We start from the raw sequence: 19,002 nt of genomic DNA on the forward strand, positions 1-19,002 counted from the left end.
AAACAGAGGAGTGAAAAGGGTAGAGGAGAGGTGATTAAGGGAGTGGGAACGGGCATGGCCTGGGGTAATTGGAAGCAATTGGAGTCCTGTAGAGTGCCATGATCCTTCACAACATTAATAAAGTAATTAAAATGATCAATTAGAAAACATCAGTTTGAAAATGGCTGTTGTTTTGACCATGGAGATGTCTCCTAGCTGTGAGTACACTTTTGTGTAGCGCTGACAGCTGATGAGGGGGTGTAAACTAAAGCATTTAAGAGGAAAATACATTTCATGCCCAGGGATACCCTTGCCTAATTGTTATAATTATCATAATCTTATAATTGAGGAGAAATATCCACTTTAGAGCTTGGGCAATAAAAATACCACTTTCTCCTATTAGCTCTGATTATGTGAAGTGGACATTGAGTGTTGCTCATCGCCCCCCGGTCAGTCTTTTAGCCGTGGGAGTTTGCTCTGTAATAAATCATAATATCATGAAACCACCTCCAACCGTCATCTGAACAGCATTTTTATCCAGGAATGAAGCCAGAACTAGGGCTATGGCTGTGACCGATATGGCACCCTATTACCTATATAGGTTTGTCCACTGTGGCTCAGTTGGTAGAGCATGGCGCTTGCAACGCCAGGGTTGTGGGTTTGATTCCCACGGCGGACCAGTCTGAAAAAATTATGAAAATTTATGAACTCACTACTGTAAATCGCTCTGGATAAGAGCATCTGCTAAATTACTAAAATGTAAAATAGTGCACTACTTTTGAGAGCCCTATGGTCAAATAGTGAATTGGGTGCTATTTCCGACACACCTATGTTTGACACAGACCAGAGGGACCAACATATCAAGCCAGCAGGTAGATAAAAGAAAGTGCAGTCAAACACTATGGGCTATAATCCTCTACCTCAGCAAACACTGGCCCTGGGTTTGGGCATGGCTGTGCATCTTAGCAGGTAGCTAATGTCGTTTTTGAGCCAGATTAGTGCCCCTGATTCCAACAGAACATGTCCCTGATCTCCGGCGAGCTCATTTTCCAAGGGATAACCCTCCTTCAAACACGAGTTTAACACTGGTATCCTACATCAAATCTTCACAATGGGGATTATGATGTGTGTGTGTGTGTGTGTGCTTGCATGCGTGTATGGATGCGTGCGTCGGGGATAATCTGTGGGCAAACAGGAAGCCATTTACAATCTAGAGCGGAGACAAAGGACAACAAGCGTCTCTGAGATGGCCGCTCCTCCATAGATTAGAGGGGATTACAATGAGGGAGCTAATTCTGATTAGAGAGAAAGAGGGATGACTTCAGTGGGATGAGTACAGCCTGGTTAGAATCAACGAGGCCTCCTCACATCACTTCAATGCTGGAGAGCCAAAGTGAAGTGGCCACAATGACGATAATTATATCGCTCTTGGATTTCTCAAGTCTAGTGGCAAAACTTTGAAGTGATAGTTCACTCCAATGTACGCCCTCAAACGTGGTCAAATGTCGAGTTGAGTCCACGTCCCGGACCGTCTGTTGTGTTGGTCCAGCTATGTTTTTCAATTTCAAATGAGTTGGAAAGATCGGATTCACCTTAATCATATGAAGGTTGAGGCATGTAGCTGGTTCTACACACCAGATGGCATGGGATGTGCGCCAATATCAACATTGGACTGCTTCTGAGGTCTGAAAGTATCTCGCAAACTTAGATTTTGGAGCGAACTATCCACTTTAACATGTGGTCACCCTCTCCATACGGACAACATTGTGCAGAACGACACATCAGTGCATCAACGGCAGAAAATGCCAGCCACCTCTAGGCGAGAGCCATCTAGATTTCCATGAACTGTCATGATTAGAAAATCAATACAGTGGCATTTCAAACATGAGGCCTGATGCACTCAGCAATTAGTCAGCTGATAAAAGAGAGACAGCAATTTGAGCCTGTTACTTGGTCCTAGCAACATTTATTAGCCCATCTTTCTTGTCAACAATCATTCCAAAGCTCTATCTAACTACAAGTAGATAGGCAATCCGTATAGGCAGATAAGTCTCTTGTCTGCTGTGTTGGCTAAGGCTATGGTCCAACTAATCATCATTGTGTGTGACTGAGGGCTTTGTTATTACAGTGATGGTTAGCTGTAAATGGTTTGATGAAACCATTGATGAAACCATTATGATGAGGCCACAGATGGTGGGGTTAACTTAATCGAGCACCGTTCAGTCCCTTTATGGTCGTACAGCATCTGTAGCATCGCTAACGGCACTAGGCTAACTGCTGTGACATTGCTGCTTTTATATCAAACAATATATCGGCATCCAGTTTCTGACAACAGTGTTTATTCCAATCAGAAATGTGTTAAGTGGAGCGATTTGACCTTCAATGACAGCTAGAGACTAAGAATGGATCAATGGTCCTATGGACAGATATCAATGGGGATTTTACATTGATTATGAAACTCTATGCATTGTATATCCACATATGAATCAAATGTATACTGAACAAAAATAGAAACGCAACGATTTTACTGAGTTACAGTTCATAAGGAAATCAGTCAATTGGAATAAATTCATTAGGCCCTAATCTATGGATTTCACATGGCTGGGCAGGGGTGCATGTCACGCCCTGACTCAGAGGACGCTTGTATGTTGAGTCAGGGTGTGTATTTTCCTTGCTGTGTTTTGTTCTATGTTGTGAATCTAGTATTTCTAGATCTATGTTGGCCGGTGTGGTTCCCAATCAGAGGCAGCTGTCGCTCGTTGTCTCTGATTGGGGACCATACTTAGGCAGCCTATTGGCACTAGTGGGTTGTGGGATCTTGTTCCGTGTGAGGTTTGTTGTGTGTACCTTAGGACGTCACGTATCGTTAGTTTATTGTTTTGTTGTTGTGTTTATTCGTTAAATAAACATGTTGGCATATCACGCTGCGCCTTGGTCCTTCTCGTTCATCAACGATCGTGACAGTGCAGCCATGGGTGGGCCTTGGGAGCCAGGCCCAGCCAATCAGAATGAGCTTTTCCCCCCAAAAGGGCTTTATTACAGACAGAAATACTCCTAAATTTCATCAGCTGTCCGGGTGGCTGGTCTAAGACAATCTCGCAGGTGAAGAAGTAGGATGTGGAGGTCCTGAGCTTGTGTGGTTAAATGTGGTCTCCAGTTGTGAGGCCGGTTGGACGTACTGCCAAATTCTCTAAAACGACTTGGAGGCAGCTTATGGTAGAGAAATTAACATTCAATTCTCTGGCAACAGCTCTGGTGGACATTCCTGCAGTCAGCATGCCAATTGCACGCTCCCTCAAAACCTGAGACATCTATGGCATTGTGTTGTGTGACAGAACTGCACATTTTTGAGTGGCCTTTTATTGTCCCCAGCACAAGGTGCACCTGTGTAATGATCATGCTGTTTAATCAGCTTCTTGATATGCCACACCTGTCAGGTGGAAGGATTATCTTGGCAAATGAGAAATGTTCACTAACAGGGATGTCAACAAATTTGTGCACACATTTTTGGAAACTAAGCTTTTTGTGCAAATGGAAAATTTCTGGGATCTTTTATTTCAGCTCTTAAAACATGGGACCAACACTTTACATGTACCTTTTATATTTCTGTTCAGTATAATATGTAATGAAGTCTAAGGTCAACTGTAAGTGACTTGGATAGACATGATTATGATCCTAATTCATATATCGAAAGAAGGATGTAAGTGTAAATTCAATAGCAAGTGACATAGACAGAATGTTTTAAGGCTGCCCCCTGTTTGCCAGTAGGCCTCTCCTGTCTAAATGTTTTCACTGGGCTTTCACTGTTCAGGAGAGACAGGAAAGTCTGAATCATAAATATTAACTAATCTCTCTTATACACTTTCAAGGATTCAGGTCCCCTAAGAAAAAGTGACAGACTACTTGATCGAATGTAGAGTAGAAGGCATTTTAGATGAAAAGAGGAAAATAAAACTTCATGAAGGATATTTCACTAGGTCTTGAAAACAGATCCAAACAAAGAGCCCAATATTAACCTATGGGCATTTAGCAGGACATCAAGAGAGAAACAACATCAAGAGAGGGTTTATGGTCCAAACAAGCTCACAAAGTCAATCAATACCAACATGTAAGGGCATTTGCCTTTACAAGTTCTGACAAAGACTGCATAATGCAGAAGTACATCGACCCAGACTACCATTTTACCACCCCACTTTAATAACAGGAGAAAGAAATAGAGTCCTGCTGTTATACATTACAGAATGACAGAAATGACACTATCTGGCATGATAGAAATAACACAAGTCCTATACTTTTAATGTGATTTTGTCCATTCAAACATGGCCATCTAGTGACGATCAAATGAGAGGGAGCTCAGGCTAAAACACACTACTTCCTCTTCTACTCAACCCCCCTCTATGTCTGATCTGATTGCAGGCGCTTGTCCGCAGTCTGAGTGTGATCTCTGTCTTTATGGACTGTGGTACAGGGGCGATGTTGCGGCGGATGGCTCGTGAAGTGGATTAATGACTGTCGCAATCAGACATTAAGGTGTCCTCAAAGTTTAGGGGCTTAGAGACGGAGGGGCCTAAAGTTAGGGCCGATTGTCCCTTGGGGTTGTACGTGGTCGGCAAGCGCATTAGTGGTCCATACGAGCTCTGGAGGCCTGGTCTATTAGACCTGTGTCGCTAATGTATTTGTGTCCCTAGTTATCAAATGTTATTTCTCAGTGAAGGGTGTGTGCGTGCATGCACAAAATGTACAGTATGTGTCTCTGTGTTTGCATGCATGTATGGGCACACACGTCTCCACAACCACAGTCCATACCCTCTAGTGAATAAGAGATGGACCGGCAGGTAGCTTAGTGGTTAAGAGCGTAGTGCCAGTAACTGAAAGGTCGCTGGTTCTAATCCCTGAGCCGACTAGGTGAAAAATCTGTCGATGTGCCCTTGAGCAAGGCACTTAACCCTAATTTCTCCTGTAAGTCACTCTGGATAAGAGCGTCTGCTAAATGACTAAAATGTAAATGTATCAATACTTTCTGAAGGCACTGTATATGAATGGACAAAGCCATCGATCACGTGACACAATTCATTCCTATGTGAAGATTCAATAGCACATTGAAGCCAAATGAAGTTGGTGAACTGCACTCACCTATTATGCACAAGTTTCTTCCGGTGCTCATTAAGAAATGCAGTGTCCATTACGCACGTGTCTTTAATGTGGGTGTTTATTGGTTGTGTCTTTGCCATTCAATCACAACAAACAAACAAGGGCAGTAGTCAGAAACGTAGTGACAGCGAGGTAAGCCAAGCTAGCTTTGCTATGGAGAGAAGTTTTGAAGTTGAGGACGTCTCCCCCCTGACTGACTCGCCATCTCAAGATGATCTGCTAATTCAGTTCTATATGTAGGCTAAAGCCTTCGCAGACCTTGTGTTTAGCCAACCTGACAGCAGCTATCTAGCTAGCATAGCTTGGGGATACCTAAAGATGGCTAGCCAATCTAGCTAGCTGATATTTCTCTGTCAAATCACAGTTATGCCAAGATAGCAAGAAGTACAAGTGTCTGGAATGTGTTTCATGAGCCACTCGTTATACAACAGCTTACTACGAAAGTAGCTTGCAACTTGAAATTGTATTACGTCATGTAAAGCCATTTTACAGTGGAAATGATATCAACAACTCTCCATATGTCCACTGTTAGATACTTCCCAGGGGACAAATCCCAGAACTAATATCCCTACAGGTGTAGGCTACATGTGGACATTGCACAAACATGGCTAGCTTGAATGTAGCTACATTTATCAACAACAACAAAATTGATGGGTGTGTTTGTGTTACAAAGACAAAACATTTTCTGCTGTAAATAGGCTATCATATTGATTTGCTTATAAAGACAGTATGCCTAAACTAATTTTCATTTGCTAGGTAAAGTGATGTGTAGAGTACAACCACAGATAGAACAAGGAGCATACAAATATTTGCTACAACTTCAGCTGTCCCAGAACTAACATGGCATTCTATACTATTTCTATGGTCTATTCTAAGGATTTGGCTGTCTAACCACACACTGACATGCACAGCTCTCTGGGTGAGGCTCTGTCTTAAAGTCCCTGTGAGTGATGAAGTCCCTTTCATCTATGTGATGTATTACAGGTTACGGACAGGTGCAGTCAGGTGGCAAGAGGGGTGGAGTACATGAGACTATATCCTTGATATGATAGAGTTTGCCTCAACCCATGGGTCCAGCAGGCAGAGTTCAATAGATACAGGCAGATGTGAGATGCAGCAAGATGGCACTCTTCTCATACCACCCTGTATCTACTGACCTAGCTTCCTCCAGGAGGAAACATTGGATCGGTCAGTAGCCTACAGAGTAATATGAGAAGAGTGCAATTGCTGAACTTATGTAGATATTCTAAACAAAGTGTTTTGATAACTTTCAAGTGTAACAGTTCCAAGTAGAATAAACCATCCTTCACATAATACTGTAGAAGCAGTGTCCTGCTAGTATAACAATGTGAAAATATTACACGTCTTTCATCTTCTATTGTCATTCACAGCCGATATCAGCATTTTGTCTGTTAGTCATCATCCCTTCGTATGGTGTCCCATATAAGACAGTCCCCCCCCCACCCCATTCAATTCAATAAAATCACTGTCTGATTTATTTAGAATTTAAGGCACACTTAACCAGCATGGCTACCACAATATTCTACAGTGATACGCCATCCCATCTGGTTTGGGCTTAGTGGGACTATCATTACCTCCAGGCTGTGTAAGGGCTATTTTGCCAAGAAGGAGAGTGATGGAGTGCTGCATCAGATGACCTGGTCTCCACAATCCCCCGACCTCAACCCTTTTGAGATGGTTTGGGATGAGTCGGACGGCAGAGTGAAGGAAAAGCAGCCAACAAGTGCTCTGCATATGTGGGAACTCCTTCAAGATTGTTGGAAAATAATTCCAGGTGAAGCTGGTTGAGTGAATGCCAAGAGTGTGCAAAGCTGTCATCAAGGCAAAGGGTGGCTATTCAAAGAATCTCAAATATAAAATATATTTTGATTTGTTTAACACGTTTTTGGTTACTAAATGATTCCATATGTGTTATTTCATAGTTTTGATGTCTTCACTATTATTCAACAGAGTCAAAAATAGTAAAAATAAAGAAGAACCCTTGAATGAGTAGGTGGGACCAAACTTTTGACTGGTACTGTAAGTATTCAGACCCTTTGCTATGAGACTCAAAAATTGAGCTCAGGTGCAACCTGTTTCCATTGATCATCCTTGAGATGTTTCTACAACTTGATTGGAGTCCACCTTTGGTAAATTCAATTGATTGGACATGATTTTAAAGGCACACACCTGTCTATATAAGGTCCCACAGTTGACATTGCATGTCAGAGCAAAAACCAAGCCAAATGTGGAAATAGTCAAGGGGTCTGAATACTTTCCAAATGCACTGTATGTAATACATTCCTTGCCATCTTGCGCAACATTGTTGAACGTATTAGAAGTTTGCACCAACGTTATTGAAGCCAATTTTCACTCCTATGCTGAGCAAGTTTGATTGCGTTGCAGACTTGACAACATGTCCACAACACATGGAAGCTGGGGGCGGACCACACCTTGTTGTCTCTTTGCAATTGGACATCATTAGCAAAAGTGGGCATGTACATGTAAGTAATCCATAGCCAACCAATCCATACCCGTCATGACGCACTCACTTCCAAATCTCGTTTCGGACGGGACTGACTTTATGACCATTATCTTATTTATATTTTCAAATCAAATCAAATTTTATTGGTCACATGCGCCAAATACAACAGGTGCAGACATTACAGTGAAATGCTTACTTACAGCCCTTAACCAACAGTGCATTTATTTTTAACAAAAAAAAAGTAAAAATAAAACAACAACAAAAAAAGTGTTGAGAAAAAAAAGAGCAGAAGTAAAATAAAATAACAGTAGGGAGGCTATATATTCAGGGGGGTACCGTTGCAGAGTCAATGTGCGGGGGCACCGGCTAGTTGAGGTAGTTGAGGTAATATGTACATGTGGGTAGAGTTAAAGTGACTATGCATAAATAATTAACAGAGTAGCAGCAGCGTAAAAAGGATGGGGTGGGGGGGCAGTGCAAATAGTCCGGGTAGCCATGATTAGCTGTTCAGGAGTCTTATGGCTTGGGGGTAGAAGCTGTTGAGAGGTCTTTTGGACCTAGACTTGGCACTCCGGTACCGCTTGCCGTGCGGTAGCAGAGAGAACAGTCTATGACTAGGGTGGCTGGAGTCTTTGACAATTTTGAGGGCCTTCTTCTGACACCGCCTGGTATAGAGGTCCTGGATGGCAGGAAGCTTGGCCCCAGTGATGTACTGGGCCGTACGCACTACCCTCTGTAGTGCCTTGCGGTCGGAGGCCAAGCAGTTGCCATACCAGGCGGTGATGTAACCAGTCAGGATGCTCTCGATGGTGCAGCTGTAGAATTTTTTGAGGATCTGAGGACCCATGCCAAATCTTTTCAGTCTCCTGAGGGGGAATAGGCTTTGTCGTGCCCTCTTCACGACTGTCTTGGTGTGTTTGGACCATGATAGTTCGTTGGTGATGTGGACACCAAGGAACATGAAGCTCTCAACCTGTTCCACTACAGCCCCGTCGATGAGAATGGGGGCGTGCTCAGTCCTCTTTTTTTTCCTGTAGTCCACAATCATCTCCTTTGTCTTGGTCACGTTGAGGGAGAGGTTGTTGTCCTGGCACCACACGGCCAGGTCTCTGACCTCCTCCCTATAGGCTGTCTCATCGTTGTCGGTGATCAGGCCTACCACTGTTGTGTCGTCGGCAAACTTAATGATGGTGTTGGAGTCGTGCCTGGCCATGCAGTCATGGGTGAACAGAGAGTACAGGAGGGGACTGAGCACGCACCCCTGAGGGGCCCCCGTGTTCAGGATCAGTGTGGCAGATGTGTTGTTACCTACCCTTATCACCTGGGGGCGGCCCGTCAGGAAGTCCAGGATCCAGTTGCAGAGGGAGGTGTTTAGTCCCAGGATCCTTAGCTTAGTGATGAGCTTAGAGGGCACTATGGTGTTGAATGCTGAGCTGTAGTCAATGAATAGCATTCTCACGTAGGTGTTCCTCTTGTCCAGGTGGGAAAGGGCAGTGTGGAGTGCAATAGAGATTGCATCATCTGTGGTCAATTTTGATACTATAATTAATGTTTCTGACTCACATCGATGCCACATAGGCCGTTTATAACCAGAGACGTTGGTTATAGGAGGCAGTTCCCCTTTATTACATAACGTGCAATATGAGCTACTCCAGGAAGTGACATTTCAGGCTAGCTCAGTGCTGCCCCCTCATTGCGTAACTCAAGCTGAAGGCCGAGAGGGGCACTGCAGGCTGCCATTAGCGACTAAATTATCCTTATAACTTCTTCTGTGAGTGATTTTAAAATTATCGGTTCAAGGACATACATCTGTTGTATTAGAAGTAGTTATTGCTGCCATGATTGTCTTTGATTTTGTATTTTATTTACACAAAGATTTACCCCGAAGATCGCCATCTTTTCATTCACTATAATGGGGGATCCTGTTTTCTGCAAACAATGCCTGCAGTACCACGGTCGGCCTTGAATTTACGTGGCGTCAATGAGAGAGGGCAGAGGCCAAATCAAGCTCCATACCGCATCGCTGTGTGCCTCTCACATTTTGTAACAATGCGGAGGGCTCCGTATAGCACCGCATTGACATGACTGATTGACGGTAGGTGGGGGCGGGAGGTCCTGTATAAACACAAACTCACTTCCTTGACTACTTCCTTCACAACAGCTCTGCGCTGCTCCACAGAGGCCTTATCACCATAAATGCTGCACGGCCAGTGCAGACATCGGATTGACCATGCAGCTCCTTCTAGTGGCACTGAGTGCTGCTGTTGCTTACTGTGAGTGAAGGAGCCTGTACAGAACTTTGGGTACATCTCAATAGTCTAAAAGTGGCTTCCTCTTATGTGCACTAAGATGAAAATACAGCATAGGATATGCTTTCACCAGTGGAGTGGGTGAGGGAAAGGAAACGAGGAAAGAGAGAGAGTATTGAGATGCATCTTCTATGAGAGAAAACCAAAGCCAGGTGGCCATCTATGAATGTCAGTTCGTCTGTGTTACTTTGTGTAACAGTCGGCCCAGCATGTCCATTCTTCCACCAGGTGTCAATGGCTCCCATCCAAAATATATAATATTGTCTGTTGTTGGGTTATTGTCATCGCAGGTGGCAGCTGATAAGTGAAAGAGAAAGCCACAAAGTCTGATGGCTTTTCATTGGTCTTGTGGTTAATACAGGCAGGAGAAAAGTCCCCAAAAGTTCTAATTCGTAATGTCTCACACATGATGTCTTCATGACAATGTTACATTTCGATGTTAGATGTTGTGGTGTAGCTAAATATTAGATGCACAAGAGAGTTCAACCTTACTGTGACTGGTGTGCAGAAGTTGCAACCATGCATGAAATGATAAAATGAGAGTTCGTTTCTGGGGGGAAAGTTTATAAGGCTGTGCCAAACCCTGGCACATGCAACAGGAATGTTCTGTCAAGTCATTACAAGCCATTGAATTAACGGCCTATTCATGGAAAAGGGGAATGTCCCAAATGTTCCCTCGTTGTTTCCTTTGAATAGAACCCATTTCCTTTAAATTAGCTTTCTTCTTTGAAGGGATGTTTTCACACTACTGTTTGAGTTCTTAGATGCTTGAAATCAACACTTTCGAGATAGAAAGGTCTAAAAACATCCCAGAGTACAGTAACCTGCTGAGGAACTACTTTAGAAAGGGGAATACAACGCATATAAAGGAGAAATGGTGAGAGGTACAACCAACTTTTTCTTGCCCAACCACTCACTCCATCACTTCTCCATTAAACAACAAAAAAAGTCCATTTTCTCTTCTTGTAGCCGTGCAGGCTTGAGAGGGTAGGAAATGTGGTGGGAGTTGGTCAACATTCCATCTCATTTCAAAGATGCCCCAGTGCCCCTAAAGTGGACAAAGCACTAGTAAAAGCTCCATGGAGAGGGAGAACAGTTCCTCGCTTGTCCTTTAGTTAATGGACCAGGCCTAAAAGCTCCTTCCCCTTTCAACCTCTCAGAGGCAGCCAGAGTAAAGAGGTCTGGCAGCTCTGCAGGTCCCCTGTAACAGCTCTTTGGCTGTGTAAGCTAACCATCCCCTTTATTCTTGCTTTGTCCGGTCCTAAGAGAGAGAGAGAGAGAAAGGGGACAAATATTAGAAGAAGACCACTTAAAAAATTCAGCCAGAGAGAATGACCAAAACCTCATTCATTGACATTTCACTGCTCAGAGGAGCTGAGCTGGTCTGGTTTAAGAGCAAAACTGTAGTTACACAGAGTTTGGAAAACTATCCTCCAAACGATTGGTGCCAACTTAGTGCCCATTAGAATTCTACATCTCAAACCAAGTTTGCTGAACTTTGCAGAAGATTTGTATGGCTTTGGCTTTAGTCGCAATAGTCAGGGCCTAAGGAGTTGAATTACGATTGGTACTTTGGAGTGTACTTTTGACTTTGTCTCTTAGGACTCTGGCTCATGATATATTGGAGAAGTGTGATTCATACAGTAAGCTGACCTGGTACAAGCTTAAAACAGCCAGGCAGGGATATGTCCAAAATGCCAAGAGGGGAGAAGGATGAGGCGGAAGGGCATAACGTATGCGCTCGGTACCGATAGGCCACTGTCGCCTCTGGTCTAGGATTACCACGGAAATGTGATCGTAAATCCACCTGACTAATCACCATGACAACGGCCCAGAGTGCAGGAACTCAAGCCACAGCCTCTCTCCCAGTGAGGAATTAGTGTCAACTTTTGAAAATGTAAACTTAACGACTTTGCAAACTACCTCGGCAAAGTCGCATGAGTCACCCACATTAGAGCTGGATCATTTTAGACACCTTTATGGGGATAGAAACTCCACGTTTTGGGGTAATCTGGCCCAACAGAAATTAAGTACCTGATGAGTGTCGACAAGCTGTGAAAAGAAACTGTAACGCAGTGTGTCGTGCCAGGGCGAGAGACAGAGATAGAAAGAGTCACCACATTCTGTCATTTGAAGGGAAATGGTTGGCTGAAAGTGTGAAATGCAGTGTGGCATCGTTGGGAAAGGTTTCCCGTTGTCTGTGGCGACAACACTATTATTATTAGACTTCATGTTTTATTCAAAGTTGCTCTTAGCATATGGCTTGTTTCCCATCACATAAGGTTGCTATGCTAGTGGCAGACCAAACTATGGAGTATTAAAATGCAGATGCACTGAGGAATGTACACACCTATCAGAGCAGAGGCATCCAAGCAGCACATTTCTATATCAACACGGCCTAATGGGGGGTACAGCACAAAAGGTCAGAGCACGTTACCACCATGTTCAATCTCAAATTTAAGCATGGTAGTGGGCTGGTGATGAAACAGCCAGAGGCTCTCTGTTCTGTAGCGGTGTATTGTATTGTTTTAGCCTTCATGTTATTAGAGCCTGCAGCGTGTTCTATGTCTTCGTTGTTGGCAGCTACTGCAGTGCTGATGTGGGAGGAGAACTGATGCCCCTAGAGCTGAGAAAGTCAGCCTGAACACCCACACACACACGTATACAGAGTAGACATACATCCACACACACACACACACACACACACACACACACACACACACACACACACACACACACACACACACACACACACACACACACACACACACACACACACACACACACACAAGAGTACACCATACACAGTACATACACAGACAGAAGACCTGCAACACACACACACTTCCACACAGCAGACCACAGAGGTCCAACAGAGAGGCCAGGCCTGTGGGTCAGCCATCAGTGAGACCCTGCCAGGCTCCTCTCTCTTTGCTGTTGTCTCTCACCCTGGGGTGTTCCACTAGAGGTTATCCACAACTGAGGGGTCAAGGTATAGTCAGAAGTCAAAATTCTACATGCATATTGAGTTGCCTCACACCCACAACACTCCAGGAACACTTTGGGGGATCTGACCTATGTATGTATAAATGTTACAGCTTAAATACAAGCTCGGAGCTGGGGAAAGGCTTGTCAGGTAAAGTGATTAGTGAAAACGTCCAAGGACAAGCTGAAGGGCACTTTAGTTTTTTTTTTACTCAGGAAACAAAGTGGCATGAACACTCACTAAAGATATCTTATCTGTCTAACTGTGTGATCAAATATTATTCAAGCTAAAAGGGTTCAATTATGTTTTTGAACTTCGCAAACTCGAAAAACCTTATAACATACATTCTCAAAGATCCAGTTTCTACAGGATCATTTACACTGCATCTGTGTTTTTCACCCTTGTTCTACAACATTAATACATTTATGACAAACTGAAGCTACTTGAATATGTTGTCTATGAGTGGCTATAAAGATTAAGATACCAGTCAAAACACCGTCATAAACTTTTATTACCAGATATACAGAAAAATTATATATATTTGATCATGTCTAAGTGATGACAATACAAAGGTTAACACTGAAACATATCAAGTGAAGCACTTTCTTCTTATGAATGAGACAATCACATGAGTGGGAGTGATTTCTGCATCAACACTCTCACCCCTTGATGTTGGCACCCAATCAGAGCAACATCTCCCATTACAACTTCATTGGACAGTTTCACTTGACTTATCATTAACCTATCACTCTCTATACCTCTCTCTGTAACACACACCTTCTCTCACTATCTTTCAGATCAGCAGCAAGAGGTAGTTATGAGACACACCCTTCTCAGAGATAAGTACAGCAGCCCCACAAAGCCTCCTTACTTAAGCATTAACTACCCACCCCTTGCTGAAGGAACCTACAAGGAAATATGGGAGGATTTATTTGAGAAGGAGCTCAGAAGTTATCAGAAACAGTTACTCAAAGAAGCAAGGGACAAGCAATTCTTCACATTGAGGTGAGTCAAGTTTGCTTCGGTATCTGTCAGACCTATGTCACCAGCAATATAACTTATCTAGCTGTACTTTTAAAGGCCCAGTGCAGTCAAAAACGTAATTGTCCTGTGTTTTATATAGACTGAGTGTACAAAACACCTGCTCTTTCCATGACAAACTGACCAGGTGAATACAGGTGAAAGCTATGATCACTTATTGATGTCACCCTCCTGCAAGAGGGTGATCAAATTAAGATCCTACATCTGTACTTCTCTTGTAAGGCTCAATCAGTTACATGAATGAGTGCACTGTGTTTGCAACAGGTGAAGGTGAATATCAGGTACACTGGGTAAGAGTGACATATTAGTGTAACATGACCAAGATGAAGCTGTTCACCGAGCGAACTGTGATACTTTGGCTCTGTGTTGCCGTCGCACTCACAACAGCAGGTAAGCAAATCAAGTTGAAACTTTACTTTTAAAGACACTCTTTCTTTGTCTACCGCAGTGTTTCCCAACCCTGGTCCTCGTACCTCCACAGTACATATTTTCATTGTAGCCCTGGACGAGCACAACCAGTCAATCATCATTTCTTTACAAGCTGAAGCTTGTGACTTGCAGGACTAATACACAGCCGACCATAACTACATGGTTACTGTAACAATATTTGTATTTCATGTGGCTGAGTGTCAGTCTGATTCTGCATGTCTTTGGTACTTGCCAATACAACAATGTAGCTTTGGCCCCAAACTAGTAGGCCCATAACGCAAATGGTTCAAGTCAGGAACAAGCATTAGTTGAGCACAGTCATTCCAAGAGAGCTAAGTGAAGAAACTAACTCCAATATCTCCTTAATCCACAGAGCTGGTGAAGCTAAACACTGTTGACTCTCTGATCGTGCCATGTCACCAGAGTGTCACGCTGCAATGCAGCATCTCCACCTCCCAGGAGGGGCTGTCAGTCACACACATGGCCTGGGTCCGCCAGGATGGGAAGTGCCTGTGTGATGTTAACGAGACTGGGGTGACCGGGACCCACCCAGGGAACACACCTAGTGTAATGGAGTGTAGTTATACCCCACAGACACAGCTGACCCTGACCCTGCTGCAGGTACAGCCACTGGAGCAGGGAAAGTACTTGTGCAAGCTGCGCTCCAATAAAGGGGTAAAGATGTCCACCACAACGGTGAAGCTGCAAGGTGAGTGTCCTAGCCCATTCTCACTCATGTAATACTGTCATAACCTAGACGTCTATCATGCATGTATTCCGAAGCCATTGACCAGAAGCTGGTGGAAGAAGCTATAGGAGGACTGGCTCATTGTAATGTAATGGCTGGAATGGAATAAATGAAACGGTAGTCTTGTTTGACTCCGTTCCATTAATTCCATTCCAGCCATTACATTACAATGAGCCAGACCTCCTATAGCTCCTCCCACCATTCTCCTCTGCCATTGGCATTGTACACTGTTCGTCAATATTGCATATAGGTCAGTGGGAGCTGATGGCCATTGCTTAACTACATGGGAATTTACAGTGCCTCCACTGAGCAAAATGTATGACTAATGGTGTCAGGGGGCTTACGGAAGCACATTGCACCATTTCTCAAGAACTCTCCAACCTCAGCCATAATAATTGTGTTAAAAAAAAACTTGCTCTGTTTCCATTCAGAGTGCTACAGGACGGTCCAGCCCAGCATCAGTGATGAGGGCCCAACCTGCACCTTCACTGGGGTCTACCCTGACGGAGAGGTGCACTGGTTCCAGGGACCCAACAACGTGACTGGGGAATCTAAAATCAACACTAAACAAGTGGAGGATGGAGGGTCGTTGACTGTGACTAGTTCCCTGAAAAGAAAGACCGTCTCTGGGGAAGGGTCCTACAACTGCTCCCTGTGGATCCCCAGTACTGGAGCCTACCTGACCAGCAGTTTAGTGGTGCCAGAGCATGGTGAAGCCAGGGTTAATGTGCTCAATGCCAGCGGGGCAGGGGCCATTGGTCCTATGTGGAAACCCTGGGTGTTTCTAGTCCCCCTGAGTACTCTCTTCCTGGTGTGACGTCTTGAAAACAAACATTACTTTACTGAATCATTAACTCAAATGGACCAGGAAGCGCCAGGATCATTTAATGAATATGGAAGAGCCATTGTGTGAGGTTCCTTTCATGGTCCAAAGGTTTCCTTGGCTGCGGAGAACAAGGAAATGATGGCCAGATGAGAGAGGCTGATAACCTGGCGCAAATCAGTGTATATATAACGGGTGGAACTGTCAAACTATTGTGAATGCACCCTTGTTGGTCTGCCAGTGCCAGGTGTATTAGATTGTTAATTAAAAATGGCAAACAGCAGTAGAAACAATAACAAAGTTTACTTCCCGCCCATTTTGGTAAAAACCTGAGGGATGGGCCTGGAGAAATGTAACCACTCTCAAATTCATAGACAGAGCTGTGGATGCAAGGATTGACCATCCATGATATCAAAATGATAGTTTTAACCATGTTTTGAGGCTATATGGTGTTTTATTAAATTTACTTTGTTTACAAATATTGGTGCAAAACAAGCTTATATTTTGGGTTCTGATGGGGCACGACAGTTGAACTAAGCTCATGAGGCATTTATAAGTTATATTCTTCAAGAATTAATGGGTACATATTTTTAAAAATGGATGCAGCAACTGCTGAGTGCCCCTTTAAGGGCGTGGCCTTTTGTATAAAAGCCTTCCTATTTGTGTCAATCAGGGAGATCCCCTTACTGGTTGGCCTGCTATGGGAGGACAGGAGTGGTGGTTTAATTGACCTGATTTATTTTTTAAGCTTGAGAAATAGGAATGATTGTAAATGTAGTGTTTATTGGCGCCCATAGTCCACCTAGACACTCTCCTTCGCCCTGGGCACACCGTCTGTGAGTGTTACAACACCAATGTTTGATTGAATATGAATTGTGTGAGAAACTTCATGTCAGTAGTAATGTTTGTTTGAGAGCTCTGGCATTGCTGCTAACCATTGAAGTGTGACAGATGTGGGGAACTCTTAGAGCTGAGGATAATGTATGGAAATTGTGCATTGTGATGCTGAAACAAAAATAAATTGTTGTCTGAGTCCCACGCTCCACTCCTTTTTAACCATCCTCCTGTGATCCACTAACTATGCTCTTTCATTGCAGTTCACGCCCTCTGTCTCCTTTACAACCCGTGGTGCACCTGTGTTCAGGGTCAAGCACCTCTGGCAGCACGTCCATGGCGCTGGAGTACAAGATTCAAGCTGTCGGGCCATACTAGAGTGTCTGAAGCTAGCTCACAGTGGCGTCCGTCCTAAACATTGTTTGCCCTGCGTTCAGGGTTGTCGGCTCTTTTTTGTTGTAGTTCTTGCTCTAAGCGCCACTCCCCGCTCCAGGTAGATTCCTTATAAGAACGAAATGATGTACGATGTAACTTATTCCTCTTAAAGAGACAGTAATGTGATTGTAGTCCTAGGTATTCTAATTGTCTGGTAGTGCACAAGTCACCTTCCGGGTATTTATTACTATTTATACTGGTAAACAGTTGGTTTTTGAATCTTGAAACTGAAGAATCTTGTTATTTTTTTATAGTATTGCCTCGTCCATTGTGGTCCTCTGTAGCTCAGCAGGTAGAGCACGGCGCTTGTAACGCCAAGGTAGTGGGTTCGATCCCCGGGACCACCCATACACAAAAAAAAGAAATGTATGCACGCATGACTGTAAGTCGCTTTGGATAAAAGCGTCTGCTAAATGGCATATTATATTATATTATTATTATTATTATTATTGCTCAATAGGTGGCCTGTCACAAACCTACCTTATACTGGTTAAGGTGTTCCCCCTCATTAACAGGAACTGTATTAGTCTGGTAGTTGCGCCATTTTAGGTATCCCTAGTCAGCAGGTGTTGCATATACACTGAGTGTACAAAACATTACGAACATGACATGGACTGACAAGGTGAAAGCTATGATCCCTTATTGATGTCACTTGTTAAATCCACTTCAATCAGTGTAGATGAATGGGAGGAGACCGGTTAAAGGCCTTTTTATGTCTTGAGACATGGATTGTGTATGTGTGCCATTCAGAGGGTGAATGGGTAAGACAAAAGATTGAAGTGCCTTTGAACCGGGTATGGTAGTAGGTGCCAGGCTCACTGGTTTGAGTGTCTAGAACTGCAACGCTGCTGGGTTTTTCACGCTCAAGTTTCCCGTGTGTATCAAGAATGGTCCACCACCCAAAGAACATTCAGCCAACTTGACACAAATGTGGAATGCTCTTGACACCTTGTTGAGTCCATGCCTTGATGAATTGAGGCTGTTCTGATGGCAAAAGGTGTACAACTCAATATTAGGAAGGTGTTCCGAATGTTTTGTACACTCAGTATACTGCACAGGTGATTTCTGAGCAAGGCTCGCTGTGTGTGTGTGCATACGATAAATTACCTTGTTTGGATCTAAAACACAATAGATGTTTAGGAGATATCGAATGCAAATACTTCAACTGGACAAAGAAATACAGGGAATACCACTGGGCAAACCGGAAAATTGTGTGTTGAATGTCGATCTCTCTTGTTGGCAAAATGTGCCCTCTGCTGGAGTTTGTCTGCTGCTGCAATTGTGGCCAACCTCACTTTCAGTATGAGTGATCAAAATACACTGACTAAATAAGAGGCTACTGTAAGAAGGGAAATGGATGCTCTGAGATATGCCCCTAAATAAGAACCTCTCTCCACATCTCATCTGGCCCTTATGGCACGTTCACGTGCTAGTCGAAACTAGGAAACAAGAAAATGTCAGACTTGCCAACTGGTTATATTTATACACGTGCAGCATTCAACCAGTTAGCAAGTCGAAAATATATGTGAAAGCACCATTAGGATGGGGTCCAGGGGTTATCTACACACAGTGACCCATCTCACCCTCTTGGGCTAAGTGCATCGTTTCTCCTAACCTTTGCGCCAAAACACTTCTTCATTCATTTAAGCAAGGTTTTTGGGAGGCTTTTCAAGTCTGCCCACTTTGCTCAAATAGTCCAGCTAAAGTCAGCGCTAGATGGGGTCTGGCTTTGCTTTTAGTGAGAGGTTAAAAATGCCCTCTGTCAAGACTGGAAAATGACTT

At 43.7% G+C, this 19,002-nt stretch overlaps 1 protein-coding gene across 2 annotated transcripts; it reads left to right on the forward strand.

The window, feature by feature from the left end:
- The first annotated feature begins 13,695 nt into the window (after positions 1–13,695).
- On the forward strand, positions 13,696–16,986 carry LOC311130178 (uncharacterized protein). 2 transcript variants are annotated; one of them, XM_084162872.1, is made up of 5 exons: positions 13,696–13,915; positions 14,034–14,088; positions 14,216–14,341; positions 14,754–15,089; positions 15,560–16,986. In XM_084162872.1, exons 3-5 carry the CDS (start codon positions 14,266–14,268, stop codon positions 15,943–15,945), a joined length of 798 nt encoding a protein of 265 aa, XP_084018998.1. In that variant the 5' UTR covers positions 13,696–13,915; positions 14,034–14,088; positions 14,216–14,265; the 3' UTR covers positions 15,946–16,986. The 2 variants fall into 2 exon arrangements, with proteins under 2 accessions (XP_084018998.1, XP_084018999.1); XM_084162873.1 differs by lacking the exon at positions 14,034–14,088 and having other exon boundaries at positions 15,560–16,980.
- The last annotated feature ends 2,016 nt before the right edge of the window (positions 16,987–19,002 follow it).

The sequence above is a fragment of the Coregonus lavaretus genome, assembly GCF_964263955.1.
Source record: "Coregonus lavaretus genome assembly, chromosome: 6".
Classification (NCBI taxonomy): Eukaryota; Metazoa; Chordata; class Actinopteri; order Salmoniformes; family Salmonidae; genus Coregonus; species Coregonus lavaretus.